This window comes from Pungitius pungitius, chromosome 11, assembly GCF_949316345.1.
Source record: "Pungitius pungitius chromosome 11, fPunPun2.1, whole genome shotgun sequence".
NCBI lineage: Eukaryota > Metazoa > Chordata > Actinopteri > Perciformes > Gasterosteidae > Pungitius > Pungitius pungitius.
In genome coordinates, this window is record NC_084910.1 from 5,331,093 (window position 1) to 5,354,372 (window position 23,280).

The following is a 23,280-nucleotide window of genomic DNA, read 5'->3' on the forward strand; positions in this document are numbered from 1 at the left end:
AGAGAGTTGGGAAAACAGCCAGATAACAGAGAAGTGTTAATAAATCAAGAGAGGTTTATTAACAACTGGCATCAGGTATACCCACCACCAGATGTAACCGGTCAGAAAAGTCAGTAATGTTGGGGCTATAGCAGCTTCTCTAAGGGCTGATCCAGGCGTATCTGAGCCAGGCCTAAGCATTATCAAAGAAGAAAGTCTTTGTACTCCATTGAACTTACCCATGGCGCCAGACGTTTTATCTGTACAGACGATGAATGTAGCTGTGCTTTCTAAAAGCCGTGTAGAAGTCTTGACCCAAATGTTTAGTCGCACGCCGCACCAGTAGGTGGCGCAAACGTTGTCGGCGCTGTGATACACGACGCACCTCCAGCAGTGTGGAAGCAGTGAGTCAACGTGCAGCTGCACATGTGGTCACACTGCGTTGTTTCAGCGAGAGCAGCAGGAGCACAAGTGTCTCGTTGGTGCCACCAATAAACTGCGTTACAACATACAACATGAGGCCAGGTAAGTTACCACAGATGTGGTAGAGCTTTAAGTATATATATATTTAAAACAATTTCAGTGTTTACTTTGTTTAGCGGTCCTCGGTGTTTTTACAGTTGAATACGCAGATATGCGCTCGGCCTACCCCGCCACTTCAGTTATCCGCCCGATGAACGGTGTTAAACGGAGGAACCATGTCCTCCATATTTGTAGATGCGTGTTCTTTTAATTTACGTCCATGTAGCAGCTCAAATGTAGTGTTGTAATGTAATTACGGTCGCATGGGAGTTTAAAGCGGCAGCACGCCTTGCAGCGCTCACCAATCTTTTAACACACGTGTTGAGCCCCGGTGAGCGGCAGCAACCCTCGAACTTTGCAACGCCATCCACGTAATGGGGTCTATGGCTAAGATATTACACTCAGCCATAAATGCATTGTTTGTTTAAAAGCCCGAGACGTTGGATAAGCCTGTCTCTTTATGTATGTGTACCGCTGACACGAGGCTATAGCTAACCCTAGCCGAAGCTAACGGTAGCTCAAAGCTAACTCGCTAACAGCCCAGATTGGAACCTCGTGTGCGGACTGATATCCGACCCGTTCTTTAAAACTCACTCGGCGGTGAGACGTGGAAACGAGTTTGTTTGATAAACGCATTAAGAGCTCCACAATCTGGTCAATACAGACTGACTACATCAATGTGGGGAATCGTTCCCAGGTTTGTTTAGTAAAACAAAGTAACTTCAAGCGCTACGGTAATGTTAATCAACGACACTCTTAAGGGTTGTCCTCCAGTTGCTACTGGCAACCATTTTGAGAAAATGGGAACTCGTATCAACATGTCGAAAGTGAATTTAAAGCATAACCGTAACCCTAAAATAATAATGATAAATGATTTGCAATAAATATGGAAAGATCAACGCTAACTAGGTTTCCTCCTGAGAATAGTCTGGATTACAGACTGTCCACATGGTGCACACAGACCACCCCTGCTTACTTCAGAGTAACATGTGCAGCCGTCCTTTTAATGGCCACAGCATGTCGTGGCAATAAATGCACGTTCTTTGACACTGCAGTGAGAGGTGTGTTTTTGCAATAGACCGTCTAATATGTTTTATTTCATTTTAAGGGTTTACTCCTCGTGGGGACCGTGGAGGAAGAGGACGGGGAGGATTTGGTGACCGCGGTGGACGAGGCGGATTTGGTGACCGCGGAGGACGAGGAGGATTTGGTGACCGAGGACGCGGAGGCTTCAGAGGGAGAGGTGACAATAACTTAGTAATAAATTAGTGTTTTCCGGTGTTTATTCACTGAATCAATATACATTTTTAAGTAATGCCTCACGCACATAACACAAAGTTTTTCTTTTCTTAAGGTGGATCATTCCGGTCTCCCGATGGTGGAGGATTTCGGGGTCGAGGAGGTGGACGAGGTGGCCCAAGAGGGAGGGGTGGCAGAGGAGGCTTCGGTGCAGGGAGGAAGGTCACAGTTGAGCCACACAGACATGAAGGTTTGTATTAATGACCCATCTATCATATATAACTTGTCGGTCTGTATACTAGTCGTGGGTTTCATTAGGAAAGTTATGGCGTCAGACCAGTCTTTGCAACACCACGAACGGAAGCAGATCCCCCCCCCCATGACTAGATTTATCATAACATTTCTTATTGGCTTAGAGTGTTTGTCCCCTAGAAACTGACTCCTGTGTTTTCCCACTCAGGAGTGTTTATCTGCAGAGGGAAGGAGGATGCCCTGGTGACCAAGAACATGGTGGTGGGAGACTCGGTGTACGGAGAGAAGAGGATCAGTGTAGAAGTAAGATTGTGGTTCCTTGCAACCCAGATATCATAACCGCAGACCTTTTGGCCGGTTGGAAATTATAAGTTTCATAAGATCAACCCGGAGGAGTCCTTTTGTGGCCAGGCCTTTCTAAAGTTCTTTTCTGTCTGGTAGGAAGGAGAAGTGAAGATTGAGTACAGAGCCTGGAATCCGTTCCGCTCCAAGCTGGCTGCAGCCATCTTGGGCGGAGTGGACCAGATTCACATCAAGCCCGGTGCAAAGGTCATGTACCTGGGAGCAGCCTCTGGGACCACAGTGTCCCACGTCTCTGACATTGTTGGACCGGTGAGTACCTTAAACTCTCAGTCTCAAAACTAAGTTGTCTTTCATTCAACACAAGTGTTATAAAAGTTGTCTTTGCGTTACAGGAGGGGCTGGTTTACGCCGTGGAATTCTCCCATCGATCGGGGCGTGACCTTCTAAACGTAGCAAAGAAACGCACAAACATCATTCCAATCATTGAAGATGCCCGCCATCCACACAAATACCGAATGCTGGTTGGTAGGTAGTCCCGATTCGCACACAGTGAAGATGCCCCAAAAACATGGGAAAGCACTTATTTAGTATTATTGGTGCCTGGGACCTGAATTAATTAAATGTTGAAATAGGATTGATAATAAATTCAAAGAGTCTGCTACTCTTAATGTAGTCCATCTCATACATGGGTTCATTGCATTTTGATGAAACTCTTCTTTCTGGTGTAAACAAAAACTGAACCGTGAATCCTGTTCCATGACACAATGACTTTATAAAGCTTAATGTATGTCTTGTATTAACAGAAATGAGTGAACAGTCCGTAATGTTCTCCCTCTTTCTTTAGGCATGGTGGATGTGATTTTTGCTGATGTTGCCCAGCCCGACCAGACAAGAATTGTTGCTTTGAACGCTCACAACTTCTTGAAGAACGGGGGACACTTTGTTATCTCAATAAAGGTATGCTGATGTCCATCTTCTTAATAGAATGACCTTTAAGGTGGACCAGTGATTTTCCTTGATGTGGCACCTGACATCTGCATTTTATTTCCTTGAACTGTTTGACTGAATAGGTTACAATACAGTATTCTATGTAATCATTCATTTTGCGTGTTCAAAGTGGATGTGATATGTATACGTTTTTTATTCTTCAGGCTAACTGCATCGACTCGACGGCGCCCCCAGAGGTTGTATTTGCCTCAGAAGTGAAGAAGATGAGTGCTGAGAACATGAAGCCTCAGGAGCAGCTCACGCTGGAGCCCTATGAGAGAGACCACGCCGTGGTGGTTGGCATTTACAGGTAGGCCCACAACAGACTGCTCATTAACGCGGCCTACTTTGACTGATCAAAGTTCGCACTCCCCAATCCACACCTAAATGGTCTTTAATGAAGCTGGCTGGCTTTAGAAGTCTGCCAAATTTCTCGTAAATCCATTATGAATCTATTTTGCTTTTGAGCTATTGTTCAACCAGGCCTGCAACATGCGTTGGGGAGCCGCCTTTGAGATTCACTGCTAAATAATTTTCCCAATTTCAAATAGTTGATGGTCATGTTCGCCCAAGTTTGTTTCTGCAAGGAAATCAACAGGCTCGTATTGTGTAGATGAAAGTTGGTGACAATCAACAGTGAAGCAGTCTTATCTTTGTTTAATCCCTGCTCAAATTCATCTTAATTTGTAAGTTTTGCCCATTCCCACATCTCTATTTGATGGTTAAATTTGGACTAGTTAGTCTATATCAAGCTACTAAGTTGGCACAGCTCCATCTGGTGGACTGTTTAAAATGTTACATTTCTTTACACATGACCTAGTATTGGACCAACATCTATGGATAACTTGGCGTGTTTGTACTGAGAACGTTCAACCGGTGGTGTTAGCTGCCTCCCACACAGTCCCCTGTTCATGTTAAAAAACTCCTGTAGGGTTTTGAAGGGTCTGCATGCTGTGGCAATAGGTCTTTTTGAAAATTCATTCAAATAATCTGTCATATCAACCAATGCAGCTGAAGGTCGCTGCTTAAAGGAATTTCGTAGATTTTGTTTAAGTTCAAATCTTTGAAAAATACTTTTGGCCATAATTTCAATCAGATGTGAAGCACTCACCATTATTTTGCCTAAATCTGTGTAAATAACTGATGGGGTACAACAAACAACCATCCAGTGTCTCCTTCCCTTAAAATATGCGGGCCATGGCAGTTTTATCAGTAATCCTTTAAGTCGTTCTACAGTATCGGCAGGTAAACATTAATAGTATCAGGTACTACGGTACAATGAGGTGGGGAGTTTAAATGTCATTGTAGATTAGGAAAAACTGATGTGAACAAATAGTCCACAGCTCGACGAACAAGTCATTTGAAGAGTTTCACCTTTCCTACTAAAATGTTTTCCCAGAGATGAGTTGTATTGACTGGGTTGACACACATCCATATAGTGCTTCCCCCCCGACATTATGCTAACATGTTTCTTTTGTCTCATCAGACCGACGCCAAAGAAGAAGTGAGAGGCTCCGATGAAGGCTGTGGGATTTTCAACACCACCTGCTTTTTATTCTTTTTCTATTGCTCTCCTGTACTGTGAGGCCAGCAGCTGGGTCAAACATGTCTGGGTACCATTCTTTTCAGTTAACTGACCGAACATCCCACCGCTGGAGTCTCTATTGCCGACCAGGTTTGGGAGGACACTGCATAACATTTGTGTGCCAGATTGGAGTACGTCACGTTTTTGTAATGTGTGTAGCGCTTTACCACCCGGTAACACACCTGTGAAGTGTATGTATTGAACTGATGCCAATCTGTTTCTGTGTAACTGCGCATCAGGAAGACTAAACCAATGGCAAAAACATCCAGTCGTGTGTATTTGAGATCTCATTTGGTTTCTTGTTTGGTCAGTACTTTTATCACTTCTCTCATTCTAGTATAGAATATTTTCTTCCTCAGGACTTACTTTTATCTGGATGCTTCTGAATTTGGATAGCCCCATCCCACTTTGGTAGATTATTATCGACCCATAATACAGCTCAGGTGGCTAGTAGTATTGTTGGTGAACAATAAGTCAACTGTCATCACTTGTGTACAGGCTCAATGTTGTGTGTGCTAATTGCGCAACACCCACATTTTGTAGCTGATAAACCCTTAATGCTGATCTGTTTCGTGGCGAGGCGGTGATCGTGTGTACAGACAAATAGAGATGTGCCCTTTTCCTCTGACTTGTAGTTTGACGGCACAGTCCTTTGTGTTGGCAGAATACAACAGTTGTAATTTGCAACAATGTATGCGTTGAACAGTTTATATATTTGTTTTTTTGACATATAATGCCAACTTTGTTTTAATAAAATGTTTATGATTGCTATTTCCTTCTGATCTGACTCTACAAATTCCTGACTGTTTCATCATTTAAAAGCCTCAGCAGATGTCCGGGTCTTACGTTTCACTTGGACAGTGCAGCACAAGCATGTCCAGCGTAAACGACCTGTAAGGAACTAGTAAAAACTCATGTATGGCTTCAACCCACTAGTTTGAGAAGTTTAATGTAAATAAAAGCAGTTTAGTCACGCACAGTTAGACCAGCCGGCTCACCACCAAACGCGTGTTTCCTCAACCGGAGACGACTTCTGGTCGGTTTATTACTATATGAAAACCAACTAAACCACGTTAAATTTAAACTTTTTGGAAGTTAAGGGTGACCGTCCGCGGTGGATTTGTTTTGGCAGCCATTTTGTGGGAACGTTCCTCTGGAGCGCGCTGGGCCGTACTCGGCTGGTGTCGGGAGTGCGCGCTCAATGCAGCCCCTCTCCTTTGACCGATATTACCATCACGGAGGGGCTGGCCAGCACACAGCTAGCTGTAGCTGAGCCTGCTAAAATACGTTTAGTTCTTCGTAACGCCTGCCGGTACCGCGCAGCGGACCATCGGCTGGACGTTGCCCGACTAGCAGCCTGCAGTGTGCGGACTGTCTTCCTCTTAATTCCAATGGCAGTGTTTTATTAGACAGCTAGCATGCTAGCTTATGGCTAGCTAATGTTAGCTTCTTGCCTTTTTCAAATTAATTTGAGAAAAAAAAGTAGGCGGGCTTGTTACCCCTGCGGGCCTACGCACTAATGGCATGGTAGTATATTGCATATCTGAGAATAAATCTCGGAACAAGTAAATTGCGTTCGCGCAGTGGAAAGAAGACCGAGTTGCGGTGTCGGTGGTCGAGGCGGCGGGCTGCCCACCTCCCCTTAGGCACGGCTAGCTGTGCTGCGCCGGCAATCTGTCCCCATCCACCAGCCGCTCTCTGCGCTCCGGAGAATAACGCACTTTTACTGGACACCAATTTCACCGGGATTTTATCGGTAGACAATTCTGCCAAACACATTACTCGGATTTCGAAAGAGAGGCGACTGGCCCGGGGGAGGGGGCTCGGTTCGTGTGGACGGAGGAGATAGGGGTTCCGAACATGGCTGCTACGCGGGACTTGGTTCGACACACCGCCTGAGGTAAGAAATAGCCGGTTGTCTTTTCCCGTTCATGTATGCATTTGGGGCAAGTTGGTTCTTGACTCTTAATTTTAATGTTAGAGGCGTGACAGTCAATCAGGGGTAACGGGGCTCGGTAGCATAATGTCACCCCTTCCTACGTTATTCGCCCCTGTCACCCGGCCTCATGTCCCCGGTTCTCCGCCGTGCAGACGGCCAATGGGAGGCAGGCTGCGGCGATATTACGGGTTAATGTCTGCGTTGGACACTGTGTCGTGTTGAATAATTACGGCTTGTAGCGGAGACGTCCAGTACGATGATGGACCACATAACGTTACCCCCTTTTAGCAGCATGCAATGTCCTCTACGTCTATGAGTCTCCGGCCCCTGCCCGTTCACCGTGTGACCGTGCGTCTCACGTTTAACAATCTGCCCACCTCAAGGCTTGGGTTGGTCATGAAGACGCTAGCAATGTAAAGTGTGTGTCTTCGTGCGCGCGTGCGTGTGCGTGCGCGCAAGCTTCAGTAGCTTAGGTACCGCGACCTGCCCTGAGTCAACGCACGACATCAAACAGAATGGGCAAAAGGATGCCTGTTAATCATGCGGGGAGTGGGGGGGTGCAATGGATGCGTTGCTTCGTATATGAATCCTCTGGTTCACAGCAGGTGGTTTAACCCCGATGTGACATGTGGATGGCCAGCCGGCAACCCCCGTCTGTCCTCTGCAGATCTGCAGCAATCATCTGCTACGGCAGCTAAAGGCTAGCGGCTAGCTTAGCTACCGCATCAGCCCCAGCCCCTACCCTGCCCTGGAGTACAGGGACACAGGCGCTCAGTTGCCGGGAGATGGCTGGAAGACATCTTGACATCTCCTCTCGGTCTGCCTATACGGGGTCTCCTCTTTCTGTTAATGAATAACTGAAGACGCTGTGGTGTGACATTTTGCCGATTTTGATACCGTTTGTAACAAACAATGCCTCCACATATACACACATACAGAGACACACTTGCTGGAATTGGGGTTACCGTCTTTCCTCAGGTGAACACATCTCCATCTACCTTGGTTTTATTCCATTTATTCTTTATCTTCTCAAATAATTTCTTGTTATTGAACCACTAGTAAGCATGATTTTCCACATGTAAGCCGGTATGGAGTTTGTCCTCTACATTCATGCAGTTGCATTGTCATTTAGCTGTATGTGACTTACTTGGCAGGGAATACAAGTTCTGAAAATGTTCTTCCCTACCACAGGCTGCAATAAGTCTTGATGTTTGCAGATTGCTGCTAGGTTGTCGTGTCGACATCCCATCACAGAGGAACCAGTTAAAACATTCTGTTTCACCTCTGCTCATAGGGAAGCTGAACCTGCTGCTAAGTTTCAGTCATGTATAAGTGGAAAAGCACCTGCGTCTACTTTGCGGATTTGCGGATTGGACGGAAAAAGGCACAAAAGTACAATGTCGTGAATTTCTATTTTACAAGAATGCAAATGTTAAAGTAACTGACATTCTTGCCAGCTCTAACAACACTGAGGCCAGAATGTGCACATGGATTGTATTGACACAATGTTACCTCAATTCTGTGTCTTTTGGACCTTAAAAGCCAATTTGATTAGTCCCCTGACTGACAGCACAGATGTGACAACAGGCTTGGGGGGGGGGGGTGTGTGAGAGAGAGACAGACAGACAGGTAGCTTTGACCCACTCATTGAAACATTTAAAACGTAATCACCAATAGACTAACTCCACAAGTTAACAGGGAACTCTTGTGTCTCTTATTTTTCTCTTCATCCTCTGCTTTCGGTCATGGTCCTGTTCTGCCTGGCCCCTGGCTCTGCTGTTACTTGAGATTAAACTATTTTGACTCGAGCAGATGCATGTAGCTCTGCTGCCTGGTGTGAGTCGGTATCTATTTGCCTCTGTTTGCATCTGTCCGTTGACTAAATATGTGTTTGTGTTGATGTTCGATGACTTGGAATACAAACAATTTTTTGTTATCTGTTTGTTCGATTCATTGTATCTTTTTGCACCCAGGTCCATGGAGTCCCATGGCCTCACCCCTTTTAGTCACTTTGCTTCTCCCACAATCACAGATAATGTTAGCGTTGTGCCACATCTCTAGCGAAATTATCGTCTGATCACATGACGTCAGTTTAAGAAGCCGGCCAGTTAAACTTTAGACTTACAACATCTGAATGGCATCAGCCATGGTTCGGAGGAAGGAGCTTCTGAAGTATAGCATGCCACAGCTGTTATCTGAATTGGGCAGACACATTTAATTGACATTTTTTAAACTATGCTGCTCCTCTCCGTTTCTGCTTGCAGGTACTGTGCCTTGCCTGTCACTAAAAGGGGAAGCCAATAAAAGGACATTTGATGAATGGATTTAGATTCAATGACATGCAATCAGATCTCATTCCTGGACCGAGCATGTTGCAACTCCTGGAAGGATTCACATTATTGTTGATGTTAGTCTTTAGGAGGAGATTCCATCTTTCGGACTCGAGGCACGAGGCAAAGCAGACATGGTTCCCTCTTGCTGCTCGGGCAGACGCCCTGTTTGGGGGTTTTCATGTAGATCAAAGATCTATGTATTAAACCTGCAGGACGAATAGGCCAATTATCACTATTCATTCTGTTCAATAGGACCCCAAAGTGTGTTCTACAGTCAAGCCTATAAAAAGGTCCACCAGCCTTCCAAAATGAAATGGATGAGGCCTCTTTTTCTTTTCTCCACATTACATTTTTAACATTTCTTCGGTCTCTAAGTAACCCGATGATAGTAGCCCGTGCATCCATGGCTACAGGAAGTGCTATAGCTAATTTGAAATACTTTTAATGGTGCCGAAAACAGACTAAAAATATTCCTGCACCTAATTAACTGACTCTTTCGCAACTTCATACTTCCATGTTATATCCACCATGTGATGGAAACCATAGTTCCAAAATGAAGAGCATCTCATCTCCACACAACCAAAGAAAAGAATGTGTGCATCCATGTCATAGTCATAGCCAGATATAGCCCACTGGAAGGTGGTGGAGGTCGGACCAGCTGACGTAGTTCCCTCCGCTAACATAGGACGCTGCAACTCAAGAAAGGCTGGTCAATAAAGAATAGAACTAACAAGTATGAATTTAAGTGAGGTATAAGCAGAACTCTTCACAAGGTTTCCCTGTCCTGTAATGACCAAGCTGGTCAACAGGACAGCCTTCTAGGGCTCCCCCTCCCTTAGTAAGGTTAACACTAATAGCAATCAGAATGGAGGTGGACTATTAGACAAACACACTCAGTCCTCAAGAGACACGCAGCGTGTCCAAGGATCTGTTCACAGAGCGGGGACGCTGAGATAGCTCAAATTTGTTTGTATGTTCCTAACAGAATATATATTTTTCTGTGTTCCAAACGTTTACCGCGTCCCATGTGCTGGTGACCCCACCGTGAATCATTTTTGCCTAACGTGTGCTTGAAAACCTGTAGCCAGAGGACACCTGTGTGAGGCGTCCCCTCAGCTAACTTCACAGAGTGACTGTCACGAGTCTTTCTCCGGCTGTCCGTGCTCCAGAGGTTGGGTCATGGGGATTTTCATCTGGATGTGGTTCCACACAGAAGACCACACAGTGTTTTTATCACAACTTGGGTTGGATGAAGGAATTCCTGCTTCCACGCGTTATTTTCGGAGACATTTTGTTTCGTTAATCTCTATTTACTCCTTTCTTTCCATCAACGTCCTTCTCCCCCCATGCACACTGATGTGTATGTTTCGACACAGTAAAACCATAGTATTGCTTTAATTTAGGGGAGGTTAAGCCTTGATTTTGAAACCACCTTAAGGGGAGGTCTCACGTGATGTTGACTTATGTTTCGTATGGGATGTCTGTTGACACTTAACTAAATTGTAGCAAATGAATGAATGTCTCATCACACTAAAGAAAAACCTATCATGTAGCATCTGTGCAGTTCAGCAGCTTCATTCTGTTTCGTTAGCAAAAGAAGACAATATGGAAGAAAACTTCTTCTCAGCAAACGACGGCCGATGCCTTTCCTCTCATGCCTGAGATAACGGAGGAGCCCTGCATGTGTTACAGGTGTGCCTGGCTACAGGCAGGGCCTGCTGTGGGAGCCTTCACATCCTCCATGTTGGCCATGCTTGTACATGATAAGATAAGGATGTTACACACCTCCATAATATGGATAAGAGGATGTGCGTGCTACTGAGGTGGAGATTTTCGGTCTGGGACCAAATTCATTTTGGACAAACGACCATTGAAAGACATGTACTGTCCTGTTGAGAGATTTTCAGGTGAACAAAGTTAACATTTAAAAAAAACAAAAACACATGCATTAAACTTCCCCCGAGGATTACTTGCACAAAGACAATTATTTTGAATTTGCTAATGTGGCATAAAAAGTGTAGTCATTTTGGATGTTTTGAGGCCAGGTTATGAATGCAAAATTGATCTGTGCAATAAAAAAAATATTTTTGTCAGAGCAGTAAGTTGTGTTGTCATTGTACCACAACTTCCCAGAACATTTGATTAAAATTACAATTGAAGACTTTTTTGTTTTTTTGTTGGTGATGACATCGGCAGCATTGCATTGCCAAAGAGATGCATAGATTGAATTGTGAGCTATTCCGCAATTCAAAAGAGGAAAAAGCCGCGATGGATGTGGGTTGTCTGTGGTGGAGCTTTCTCTGATATATGTGTAGATGAGTGTTTCTCCATGGTGCACAACTTAGGGGGGTCGACTAGTTGTCGTCTGCTGGTGCTCTGTGTCTGCAGACACATGTATGTGCACGTGTTGGGAAGGCAAAACAATAATCTTTTTTGTAATTTCCAAACTTTTCTAGGGAGGGGTGGGGGAGGGGGCTCATTGGTAGATTAAACAGCAGAATATAGGATGTGGTTGTATCTATAAGAAGAGATAACTGCTGAGGAGGAATATAAGATGTGGTGAAGAGCGCCAGTAGAACGCGTGTTAGTGCACGTTAGATGGAGTTAAGAGGGTTTACATCGTGCTCTCTGCTCAGACCTCTCGGCTTGTTTCTCCTTTCTGGCCCCTCCCTCTCTCTCTCGTTCTCTGTGTGGTGGTAATTTGGGAAAGGGGGTTGTTGCATGTGACCCTTCCACCTGTCCTTACTGGGACTCTATTTCTGGGTATCACACTGAACCTGACTGTCTCGCCTGGCAACAGTGCCTGCATGTGTGTGTGTGTGAAGATATTTATGTGTGGATGCACGCTGTGTGGGTGTGTACATGTGTTATTCAAGTCTTGACTTCAGCTGGACCAAAAGCTGTATGGGCTCATATGGACCGGCTGTAACAGCAGAACTGTGACCCGTTTTAACCCTTCAGCTATCAACAGGGATGGAGCTGGTTTCTGCACCATGTTTTTTAGTGAGCGGGAATTGTTGTCGACATGAGATAGGGTGGTGAATCTAAAAATGTTTTTTTGAAGATAAAAAAAAAATAGCATAATTATACCTTGTGAAACTTGCAGGATCGGGTTTGATCCAGGAATGAAGGCTTTTCTAAGCTATTAACCCTATTTGGTCAGCCAAGCTATTAGAGTATTAGAGTTATTTTTTTTCTGGAGAACAGTTACTTAAAATGAGTTTGATAAACATGATAAAAAACTCCACACCTTGACAAGCCACAGATAAGACGTCATGCACAGTGACATCAAGTCCATTTCCTTTAAAAAAATGCATACTGTCTACAAATGTAGTGTAAAACTGGCTCTCCCATTCACGTCAATTGATGGTCATGTGACTGATGGAGGTAAGAATGCCCCAAGAAGAACACCCATTATTAGAATTAGCCACATTGGATATGAGGAGGAACCAAAGAAATAAAGCTGTGGGCAGCGAAACCAAAGAGCCGTGGGCTAGAAGAGTCTCTACGGATCCGAGTTGATCACTGCCATACACCTTTGTTATTAGGCTCCACGGTGGCCTTTGATCTCTTGTTCAAATGGAAATATGAACGACTGCTGTTTGAAGTCTGAGCACAGCTGAAAGGCAGGTAACCGATCAGCAGCTGTTCACGCTGTCATAATCCCCCAGAAATCCACCCATCACATGGAAATTGCGCCACAGAAGCAACATCAGATATTTATTACCATAATCATAAATGTGATTGACATGTTATTATCATGCCAAAATCGCTAACTTCGGGAAGTTAAAGCCTTGTTTTTGACGAAAAGTAATGTTTCTCGAGCAGAGTCACTGTATGTTCACAAACCTCATCTTGGGCCAAATGTTGTGTGTTGATTTATCTTTGAAGATCTCCATGCAGAATTGTTCGTAGCGTGACAGAGCAGCAAAGGAAAATCAAAGCTGGTCAGTCTCCTTGGACCAAACCCAGCCACGGTCAGAAGTCCTGTAGCAGGAGTCTGTAGGAAGCCGGTGGAAGACGAGGAGCCACATTAACACCCAAGGCCAGAGACCATCAGTGGTCTCCAACCAGCTGCCATCATGTGACCTAAGTCTATTGTATGAAGACTGGGATGGGGTAGGCGAGTCAGTGGGTCAGCGGCGCTCCCAAGGAGAAAGTTGTTTCTGGAAGAGTGTGTCCATTATTCTTAGATGATCGTAAATGCTACGTTGACTCTTGACTAGAGATTCTATGTTTGTGACATCACTAGGGGTGCAGATTGCTTCGTTGAGAGTTTTACACTTGCACAATGCAGCAAAGACAGTAATGCCGCACACACTGTGGTGTCACAGTTATAGCATTTTTAACATGTAATATTACTAATTAGGACATGTCAAGTTATCAAGAAAAAAATGAACAAAACATGAGGTGTCTTTTGTAAAATGTAATATTTGGTCAGAAACCTGAATAAAGAGTAGCACTAAGAAGCTTATATGACATCATTAACACTTCATTTACTCAAATCAATGCTATAATTTACTTACTAATGATTAAAATTGTGTTTTTTTTGTGTAAATACCACAGAACAGTTATACATGATTTGGAATTGATGCGTCTTGAGTAAATGCACATTTAGCGATGCATTGGAGGTATGAGGTATCTCTTTATCTTCTATTCCCTCTGCTGTACTGGTTTGAATTTGTTGTGTTTTATCATCTTTTGACCCTGTAAGGTGAATATTAAAGATACATGTATCAACATCAGAACAGGGAGGGCGAGGTCAGGACAAAGGGAAGCGGACCGTGAGAGGATCAAAGCTCACAGCATCTTCCAGCCAAAAATGATAAAAAACTGTTCCCCCATAATTATGCAAGTTTATGCTTACCTCGCCCTTCACTGGTTGAGCTTAATTTGAATGTACGGTTAGCATATGTTAGGATATCTAGGAATCATGGTTAAAACCACCCAAAGTAAAACTAAGGATAAAACAACAATTCATCTGAACTTGATCAAAATTACAATTTAGCTTTGTGTAATATCCAAATTTCAGATGCAATCTTTGGTGTGTCGCAGAAACCGTCCCTGCATACAACAATTTTTATTTTGTAAGTTTATGAAACTTTACAAATAAACGTGGCTTAAGTAAAGAAGTTGGCCCCGGCGATGTCCTACAATGTTTGTACAATTTACTTTTTTATCATGATGTAAGCAATTTCTTAGTTAACAGAGTGACATATATGTGATTGTTATAGGTTATGGAAAACTGCATCTGCTGTTATGCACTAGAGCTGTGATGGGTCATGGTTTGGAAGAATTGATGCTAAAAGGACGTTTGTTTTGTGATGCTGTCGTAGTTATGTTTTGTGCTCCCGTCACAATCATGACAAAGGGAAAGCCCCGAGCCACAGTAAATGGTAATTGAGTAAGCATCATCGAAGGATCGGAGTGCACCGGGTCTGATTTTGTCCGACGCCCTTTTTCTCGCAGTCGGCCCAGTACGGAATGACCTCTTTCCTCTGCACTGGGGGCAAGCAGACCGCTGCACGCCTGCCTTGATCCATTGGGAGTCAGCAGCCACTTATTCCCACTGATCACTGACGATGTTCAACAGGAGGGTGTGTAATGTGTGTGTGTTCACATCGTGGTGAGAGTAGCTGGGAAGAAAACACTGCGTAACTATATACTGTACACACACACACACACTGTGTATGGTGTGATACAGGGATGTCAGCGAACTGCATGAGTCCTGGCACAGACCAACGCAATGAGAGCGGCAGTTGTCATTCTTTTGTATTAGCTTTCTCCGCTGTCGATAAAGTGGTATTTTAATTAAAAGGCAAATACACAGGCTTCACTCAAAATGTGTCATTTTCAACAAGCTCCATTTGAATCCCAATAAAACAAAACTCAAAAGAGCAGGACAACATGAGAATTTGCTGCTGGGCTTGTTAGAGTCTTCGGGTCGTGAAACATAGGACTTTTTGGTCTGAAATTGTTTGCTTACTGAAAACGATCATTGGACACAAACGGCATGAACAGGGACCTCGAAGGAATTGAACCTCCATTAAAAAAAATACAACAGGACCATATGAGCAAGCAAACAGTACTGTACAACGTGGATCACAATGGCTTCTTATAGCCGACTTAAGCTGCTCACTATCTATTAACTACAGACCTTTTCCAAGTCCTTTTTAATTTATTATAATATTTAAACCATTTTGCTGTTCATTTTTCATGTTTTATTTACATTAGTAGGCTTTTATTGTGTATTTGGTTTGGTTTTAGTGTGGAGGCAGCATTATAATAAACTCCCTTTTTAAATAATCATTTCAGTAAATCAGATGACTGAAGAAAAAAGTAATAGCAAATAGGTTGTTCGTTACTTGCTAGCTTCATGTGACGTTACATTAATGGCATGTGTACGTGTGGAACAATGGGAGCACAGTTCCCACAGGCTTTCACCCACTCTTTTTTTATTGTATTGCACTTTGTGGATGTCATACCCGCTTCGCTTTGGGGTTTTTTGTCTCTCTGGCACCGCCAAGTGAGAAGGGTGTCTCCGAGTGCGAAGCGCTCCCCGCTCTGCTCCTCGCTGAAATCACCCTGCAGTAGCAGCATGGCATTTCTGCTCCTCTATCTTTCCTCTGCATCATGTTTACCTAGCAACAAGCATCACCCGCGGCTGGCCATCTCATTGGTCATTTGAAAACGCGCCGGAGACCAATGGCAGGGCTGTTGCCATGGTACAGCGTATAGTTGCCGGGTGGAATTTTGCTGCAAGGCACGTGAGTCTAGAGTCTGCTTGCCTCCTCGTGCTGCCGCTGTAATCTCCGCTGTCTATGTCTGGTCGTTAGTACAGCTGAACGTGATATGGTGGAAGCTTGTCAGTAATTGTGTGAAGGGAAATACGTATGGGTAATACAGGCATTTCAGAACCAGCAACAGACAGGAGGGAAAGAAGCCGTTTACGCAGACCACAGGAAACGGCTGCATCTAATTCCACAGCGCTTTTGAGAAGCAGCTTTGCTTTTTTTTTCGGCCAGTGCAATATGCTGTATCACTACCCAACAATGTACTGAAGCAGGATGTGAGGTTTTTACCAGAATGGTGAATCAAACAAAGTAAATCATCAATATAAGTACAGTAATAAAAGATAAACTGAGGTTAAACTGCTGTTTAGAAAAGAAGAAAAAAGACCAAGACAAGAAAATTACTGATGATTTTGTTTGTAAAACCTGCACCAAAAAAATAACCTATTCTTCATATGGTCCAATTTCCTATTACTGCAATAGTTGTAGTAGTAGTAATAGTAGTAAATGTATACACCGATCCGCAAAAAGTTTTTAACTGTGGATTTCAGCAATTATGTCAAATTATTTCTGTTGTGGACTCCGATAATAGAACAAGTTATTTTATGCAGGACATTGGGTCAACAAGTACAGCACCGTATAAATACATCTGATAATTGCCAACATATTAGTTCTATGATTTCAACCCTGGATATAAAGAGTGCTTTGTTCTTTTCCACCATTTCTGTACTATTTATGTTCTTTTTATCATTTGTGTTGGAGGGCCTTTGCCTGTTAACAAGTTATTGTTTCGTACGAACTGCTTTATACTCAATAAAGAAACTAATCAACTGTGTGCAGGTCAGCCATTGTGTGTTTTTGTACTATACGAATGTGCGGTCATCCCCAAGACACACACACTAGTTCACCTGTTGCTTGTCAGTCTGTAATTGTGGAGCTGGTATAATTGTGGGCGACAGAAATGTGATTCTCCTTAGTGCAAAGAAAGCATCCGCACAGTAAGCCGGCGAAAAAGTGCCAGAGAGTAGTTTTAAGTCTTTTTATCTTTATGTGCCCAGCCACCTTCTTGCGTCCCATTGGCCGTGTATCGGACCGCGGGTCTGTCCATTCAGAGCACAGGTGAAACGGCCTGTTTGTGGCCGAAGATGATGTGTCAAATTGACACTGAAAAATCAGTCAGAGATTCACTTCTAGAACTGTTCGCTTCCATTTTTTGTGCACCTCAGAACATCCTTTTCTGCATGTCCTTGGAACCACATATTTTACAGTTTATGTCATTTGTTTACATTGTATTCCCGGCGTACAATTCATGCAATGTGTTTTTGGAAAGGCTATAGTACCAACATTCTATTTTTACTTGTCTAATTTGAAAATTTCAGTCATGAAATCAACAATTTTTTACTATTACTACTTTATTATGTCACTCTATGGTGTACAGTCAAGTGTACACCGTAGGTTTTTGTACACCTTTCTGTATGTATGTATGTATGTAAGTATGAAGATCAGCCATTTTTTAATAAGACAGAACTATAGGTACTGAAGTTAAGCCTGTATACTATGTAACCTCATTTTGGGGCATAAATCAACTTAGTAGTTGTATTTGTGTTTTGACTGTTTGTTGTGATGCTGAATGAAATGGGAGTGATTGTGTTTCATGAATACAAGGGATGGTAGATTCTAGTTTAAGGCAGGTCATGGTTCATGCGTCTAATGTGGTTTTAGAGTAACCCTCCATCCTGTCTCCCTGTTTGGTTAAGGGTAGAAAACCGTCTCCTTCTCTGTAATTTCATTTAATTTATAGCACTCCTTTACCATATTGTGGATTTTGTTTTGGGGATTTATTTATTATGTCCGCCAGTCCCTCGGAGTGTGCAAAGTCCAATTTTAGAGGGACATAGAGTGACCTCTAGATCTGATGATCATACTGGCATTTGCACTCAGCGTTGGTACGTCGGTATGTCAGTTTGATACTATTTGGGTCATAGCGGAGCTCCTTGTGGGCCAATCACACAGAAAGTCTCTACAAACGCAGCACCATCCATTGTCTTTCCAAGTGTGGCAACACGGGCTTCCAACTCGAAAAGAAAACATTCACACTATGCTTTTTTAAAGCAGACCACCTGTAGCAATGCATCTGCATGTGATTAACTTTATTATTGTACCTGGCCCCCATGCTGTATTGCTCTATAATTTCACTTCCTGCTTGGTTATAGCTTATCTCTTAATGCAAGGCCTATCATTATAGTATGTTATTAGGCCACCCTATCTTATTTTAGCTGTGACTGGTCAGCTGTTTTGTCGGGGTGCGATGATTTGAACCATGGGTTCTGGAGCCTTGACCTCGAGTAGATTACCATGGAAAGCTGCAAGACCTGGAGTCTATATGGGACATTATAAATACAGAATTCAGTAAAAACATGGTTTCGCTTGGAATTAAATTACATTTTGCAAACTATACTTGTTCATGTAGATTAAAGATGTTTTTTTGGAACAGTTATTAAAACATATCTAGACAAATTGTTGTATTTGTTGTACATTGTACAATACCATTATATTACTTTATGTGCAGTATTAGTGTATTACGGCTCATATACTGTTATTGAAGTCGTACTGCTGTTTCAGTCTGATGTGCATAACTAGAGGATTACCATGGGAGACTTTACCTTTGTACAGTAATAACACTAAGCAAGCGGGATTTTATGAAATATTACTGAGTGATTCATCTGCGCAAGTTGAAGCTAATAAAAAAATGACATTAAAAATAACTGGTGACACATTTCTCTGTGCAGTGTTAGTTGCGTTCGAGGGTACATTCTCCTTTAAGGAGAGTCAGCTGGTTTATGACACGGTTCGTGTGCAAAGCTGTTCCCAGGCAGCATTGTGCCGGATTTAGCCGTAATGGTTGGATAGCAACAGTAACAACTTTTAGCTTTGGCCGGTTCGAGAGGAAGGAGAAGTCGCACATCTCAGCTGTAGAGAGTCACTCAGTGACCATGTGCTCATGGAAGCCTTTCGCCCCGCTCTCTCCCCCGCTCCCCGGGCTATATCTCCACCCATACCCCGTCGTTCTCCCTCCCTCTCTTTCCATTTCCACCTGACATCTTCTAACTATTTCCGCGTCATTCCTGCCTCGCGCCGTTTGAAGAGAGACTGGGAAACTAAGCCGACTGCCCCTCCCACAGACTCGTCCGCTATCCAATCACGGCCAAGGATGGGACTTTCTTTAGCCAATGGCGTTACAGCTGCCACCGCGTCGGGTAGCAACAGAGCGCATAGCGGGCGCGTGCTGAGCGAGGGTAGAGGCTGCGTTTACCCGAGCACAGTAGAGTTCAAACATTTTCAAACACTGAATGGACCGAATGTGTCTTTTGTTTGATACACTGCGGCAATGATAGATCAGAGCTATCCTCTAATTATTATAGAAGGTCTGTCGTCTTTGCCTGAGTCACATAAAATGTTATCACAACAGCCTTCGGCGTATATCTATTGTCTTAAACTTCACTATAAACTAGCTCTTTCTTTTCCAAATATTTTGCAATTAAAAAGGCATTCTTATTTATTATATTATATTAGGTATGATTGTTTGTCAATCAGGCCTTTGTCCTCTTGTCCTTTTCTCCACTCCCTTAAACCCAGGTCTCCTTATAAATATTGCACAACGCCCATGCTTCTGATCACACCAGAATGTATATATTCTGGATCACGCTGTATTTTGCTTAACTTTATGTAGTGTATTCAATGTACTTTAGAATATACTTCTGCCTTGGATTGAATTAATACCTATTGTTGGGCTGTAGGAAGTGGTCATGTAAGTATGTAGCAACGCGTTTTTTTACCAGAGCTGTATCCACAAAACTGATAACGGGTTTAAGTAAAGGTTGTCTATGTATGTGTGAATATAAAGTTCCAGTATATATATCGCGCTGTTACTATAAATGGCCAGGACAGCAGAGGTCTGTTCGGAACAGACTACTGTGGTCTGAGGGAAGGTTACTGTCCCGCTTATTCACGTCGGTCTTTGATACGTGCAATAAAGTCTGCGTGAGCAATGGTCAATGGGAAATACCACGCGAAATGTCCCTAAAGTCGCGTTTTCGTCCCCTATGCATATCTGCCCTGGTCTCACCAGGACTACGCGAAGCTGCGCCAGACAGGCCGGCTTCGACCCCCACCACGGGCACATGGTACAGTCCCCATCGCAGGGTGGGGGAGCTGTGTGGGAGAAGGAGCACAGATTCCGTCTAACGGAGAAGCACGGAAAGGGAAACGGGCGAGAAACATGAGTCGAAATCGCCCTTGTGAAGGTTTCCACCTTGAAGGAATAAAACATTTCCCGCAATTCTAAGAAGGACGCGTACAAGAAGACATTGAATGTGAGAGAAAAGAGAGCGGAAGCAGACGGAAGAAGAGGCGCGTCAAAGGCGTCTGACAGCAAGCTCAGGAACTTCACTGGATCTGGGTTCTCTACTTTTGAGACGTGTCTTAAGTTTTGGTTCGGTGGCGTTTGGACGTTGTTTGTGATTTTTCGGGGGTGTTTTTATTTCGCCGAGATTACCTCAGAGGCTCGAGTTCTTCCTGGATCGTGTTACGCTTTGGTAAACAGAAGGCACCGTCGGAGTTTGGAAGTACGATGCAGGCCGCCCGCGGCTGGTCCTCTGCATTTCTTCAACACGGGGAAACATTTGGCATCTAACCCTGAACACCGGAACTAAACTTTTGTTGGGGCTTTGCCCCGAAAAAGTGAAGGAGGTGTGCAGTTAAGGCGCAGTGTCCCTGCTTGTAATGGTGCGTCACGCTGTTCCCGCAAACCGCCCCGGCGGCCCGTGAGTTGTGGATATCCGGTTGGCGGAACCCCTCCGCCCTCCTCGGAGCTGTACGTCTGCGTGGAATCAACACGTCGCGGCGGACTGGTTTGTTTACAGGCGTTTGTGTAAACTGCTCGTCGTCCCGGAGACGGCCCCTGCGCAGTGTACGGGGACTTCGCTATTGTCTGGCTTTTCTAAAAAGGGCTCCTTTTCACCCTGGCAGAGGCCAGCCACCTTCTGCTGTAGGCGGGTGAAGGGGAGCTGAGGCCTCGCGGAGCTGTGGCTGTCCAGGCCCTGTGACATTACCAGCAGGAGGGCCGCGTGTGTCCGTGTCACTGGGATTAATTCGAGCTGTGGCATCATTCCCCACTGGGTCCAGTGACGGGTCCACCCCCAGAAAGCGCCTGTAATCGGAGCTATATTTAGCGTAAGGGATGGGGTAAAAGCAGGCAGCTGGAAACCCAACTCCCCTCCACCTCCTTCTCTTGCCCCCCTTCTGTCACACTACCTCGCTCAGCCCCCCTGGCAGCATGCTGGGCGAGCCTGGTTAGCACAGACTTGACTTGCAGCTAGTTAATGTGTTTTCAGAAGTAGGGTGGAATGATAACAACAATTGGATGAACGTATCTGTTTGAACCATGCTGACCATGGTGTCTTGTTAACCTGGGAATACTAGCCGCACTGTATTCTACTGGTCAAGGCTGCACTGGACACACAAAACCCTGTACTGGATTACGAATAAGATGTCTGAAGAACTATTTGCTGTGTACTTTTGGTTCACAAGCAAGTAGAGTCTATGATCAAACTCTTACTCAGAGTAACCAACCATTCATTACCATACAAAGAAAGAAAAGGCCTACTTTTTTGACTAATTCAAAATATCAGTCACCAGCGCTCTGGAGCAGTACTAATCTCCAGCACACAGAAAGAATGCATGAAACTGCCGAAACCAACGAAATAAAAAAGCTAACCTGAATAACCAAATATTCTATCTTCCCAGACTCCCCATACCCACAGAGAAACATATATATGTAGAATGACAGATCTATATCTATAGTGTAACTCCACCGAAGACAGAGATTACATCCTTTTATATTTTTACTCCAGAGAGACAAGCTGCCTGTACACCAGTTGGTTGCCTTAGAAACCACAGTCACAAATAAAGGAAAAGAAAGAAGCCAGAGAAGAAGGTGCCTTTTGATTGGTCGGTCGGTTTCCCACCATTTCAAGATTCATTGATTCAGTTGGATGTAAACTGTTGAAGCGAACTCGGGGATTGAAGAAAGGCATCTCATGACAGACTGAAACTCCCTTCACAAGCCCCACCCACCCGTCAAAGCATTTGATTGACAGTGTTTCCCTGCTGGATTGATTGCTTGTCGAGCATCTCCATGGTGATCACATCATCATCATCCGTGGAGGACAAGCCCGTGCCCTCTCTCAGGATGGTCCAAACCGAACCCTGGATTGCCTCTGCCCTGCTCCGCAAGAACAAGAGTCAGTACACACACACACACACACACACACAATCCCATAGATAAAATCTTTCTTTCTTTTACATCCACAAGTGTGTGTGACTACTGTCATGGCTATCTTCGTGGTGATACCTGTGTGTGGGGGGGAGGGAGGTTATAATCTAGTTTCTCGCAGTAATGTAAATAGGTGCAATGGGTTTTAGTTGGCATTTTACAATGGTGTTCTGTGAGTCATAAGTCATGTTTCGCGGCGCTGTGCGTTTGTTGCCCGTTGAGTCGTAGTGCTGGAATTTTTAGTTTGACAGTTGGCCTGCCCGTCAACATTTATTCAGTCCAAAATGTAACAACCAGAACCCGGGGTGCTCTGGGTGTGGATAGGCCAGTGGATAGGCCAGTGGATAGGCCTGTGGTCCACGCCTGCGGTTGGAAGCACCCTCGTCGTCAGTTTGCAGTCAGTCAGTCAACAACACTTCCATTTACCTGTTGCATGAAGCTTCCCTACTTTGAATTGTGGATGAAATAAGACCCTCTACAGATCAGGGAAACATGGCGGATGGAAACATTTGACAACAAATTATGGAAGAAAAAAACAGAAAAGGTAAGCATAAATCAAATGGTCGCAAGAATCAAAAAGTTCTGTGTAAGCAGTTGAAAGGATTAACTAGAAGTGAGATGCACATACAACGAGCTGGCTCAAGGTAATTGCTCAATAGTTGAAATTGTAAGATACAAGTACACATAAAGGGTAAACTTGTTGAAATACTAGCAAAAAGGTAAGCAAAAAGCCAGACCAACAGCAGAGAATGTTAGCTTAATGTTAGCTCAACATAACGGGTCAACTTTTGGTATAGCTAGTTCAAAATTAGCTAAAAGTAGTAGTTGGCTAAATTGAGGTAAAAGTAATAGTTAAAGAGTTGAAGTAGCTTATTAAAAGTGGCAGATAAACAGTAGATATGATTAGCTCAAATGAATGGGTTAACAGTATAAGTAGTTTGCTAAAGGTTAGCTAAAAGTAACCAATACATAGTTGACCTTGAAAGCTAACTGACCAAACCGATTGTTGCCCTCAC

General features: G+C 43.9%; 2 protein-coding genes across 3 annotated transcripts in view; both read left to right on the plus strand.

Moving 5' to 3' along the window:
• The first annotated feature begins 357 nt into the window (after window positions 1-357).
• Window positions 358-5,649, plus strand: fbl (fibrillarin). The gene is made up of 9 exons (XM_037454224.2): window positions 358-504; window positions 1,610-1,744; window positions 1,856-1,990; window positions 2,201-2,295; window positions 2,434-2,604; window positions 2,688-2,820; window positions 3,140-3,252; window positions 3,447-3,592; window positions 4,769-5,649. Exons 1-9 carry the CDS (start codon window positions 495-497, stop codon window positions 4,788-4,790), a joined length of 960 nt encoding a protein of 319 aa, XP_037310121.2. The 5' UTR covers window positions 358-494; the 3' UTR covers window positions 4,791-5,649.
• Window positions 5,650-6,054: 405 nt separating this feature from the next.
• Window positions 6,055-23,280, plus strand: part of dyrk1b (dual-specificity tyrosine-(Y)-phosphorylation regulated kinase 1B) — a 33,001-nt gene continuing 15,775 nt past the window's right edge. Inside the window, exon 1 of one of the 2 annotated variants that reach the window (XM_037454193.2) lies at window positions 6,055-6,767. Coding sequence is in view for 1 of the 2 variants with exons in the window: in XM_037454192.2 (XP_037310089.2) it covers window positions 22,127-22,232 (106 nt within the window). In the remaining variant the exon portion in view is untranslated. Of the gene's footprint in view, window positions 6,768-20,132; window positions 22,233-23,280 lie in introns of those variants that run through there. The other variant, XM_037454192.2, reaches the window with a different exon arrangement.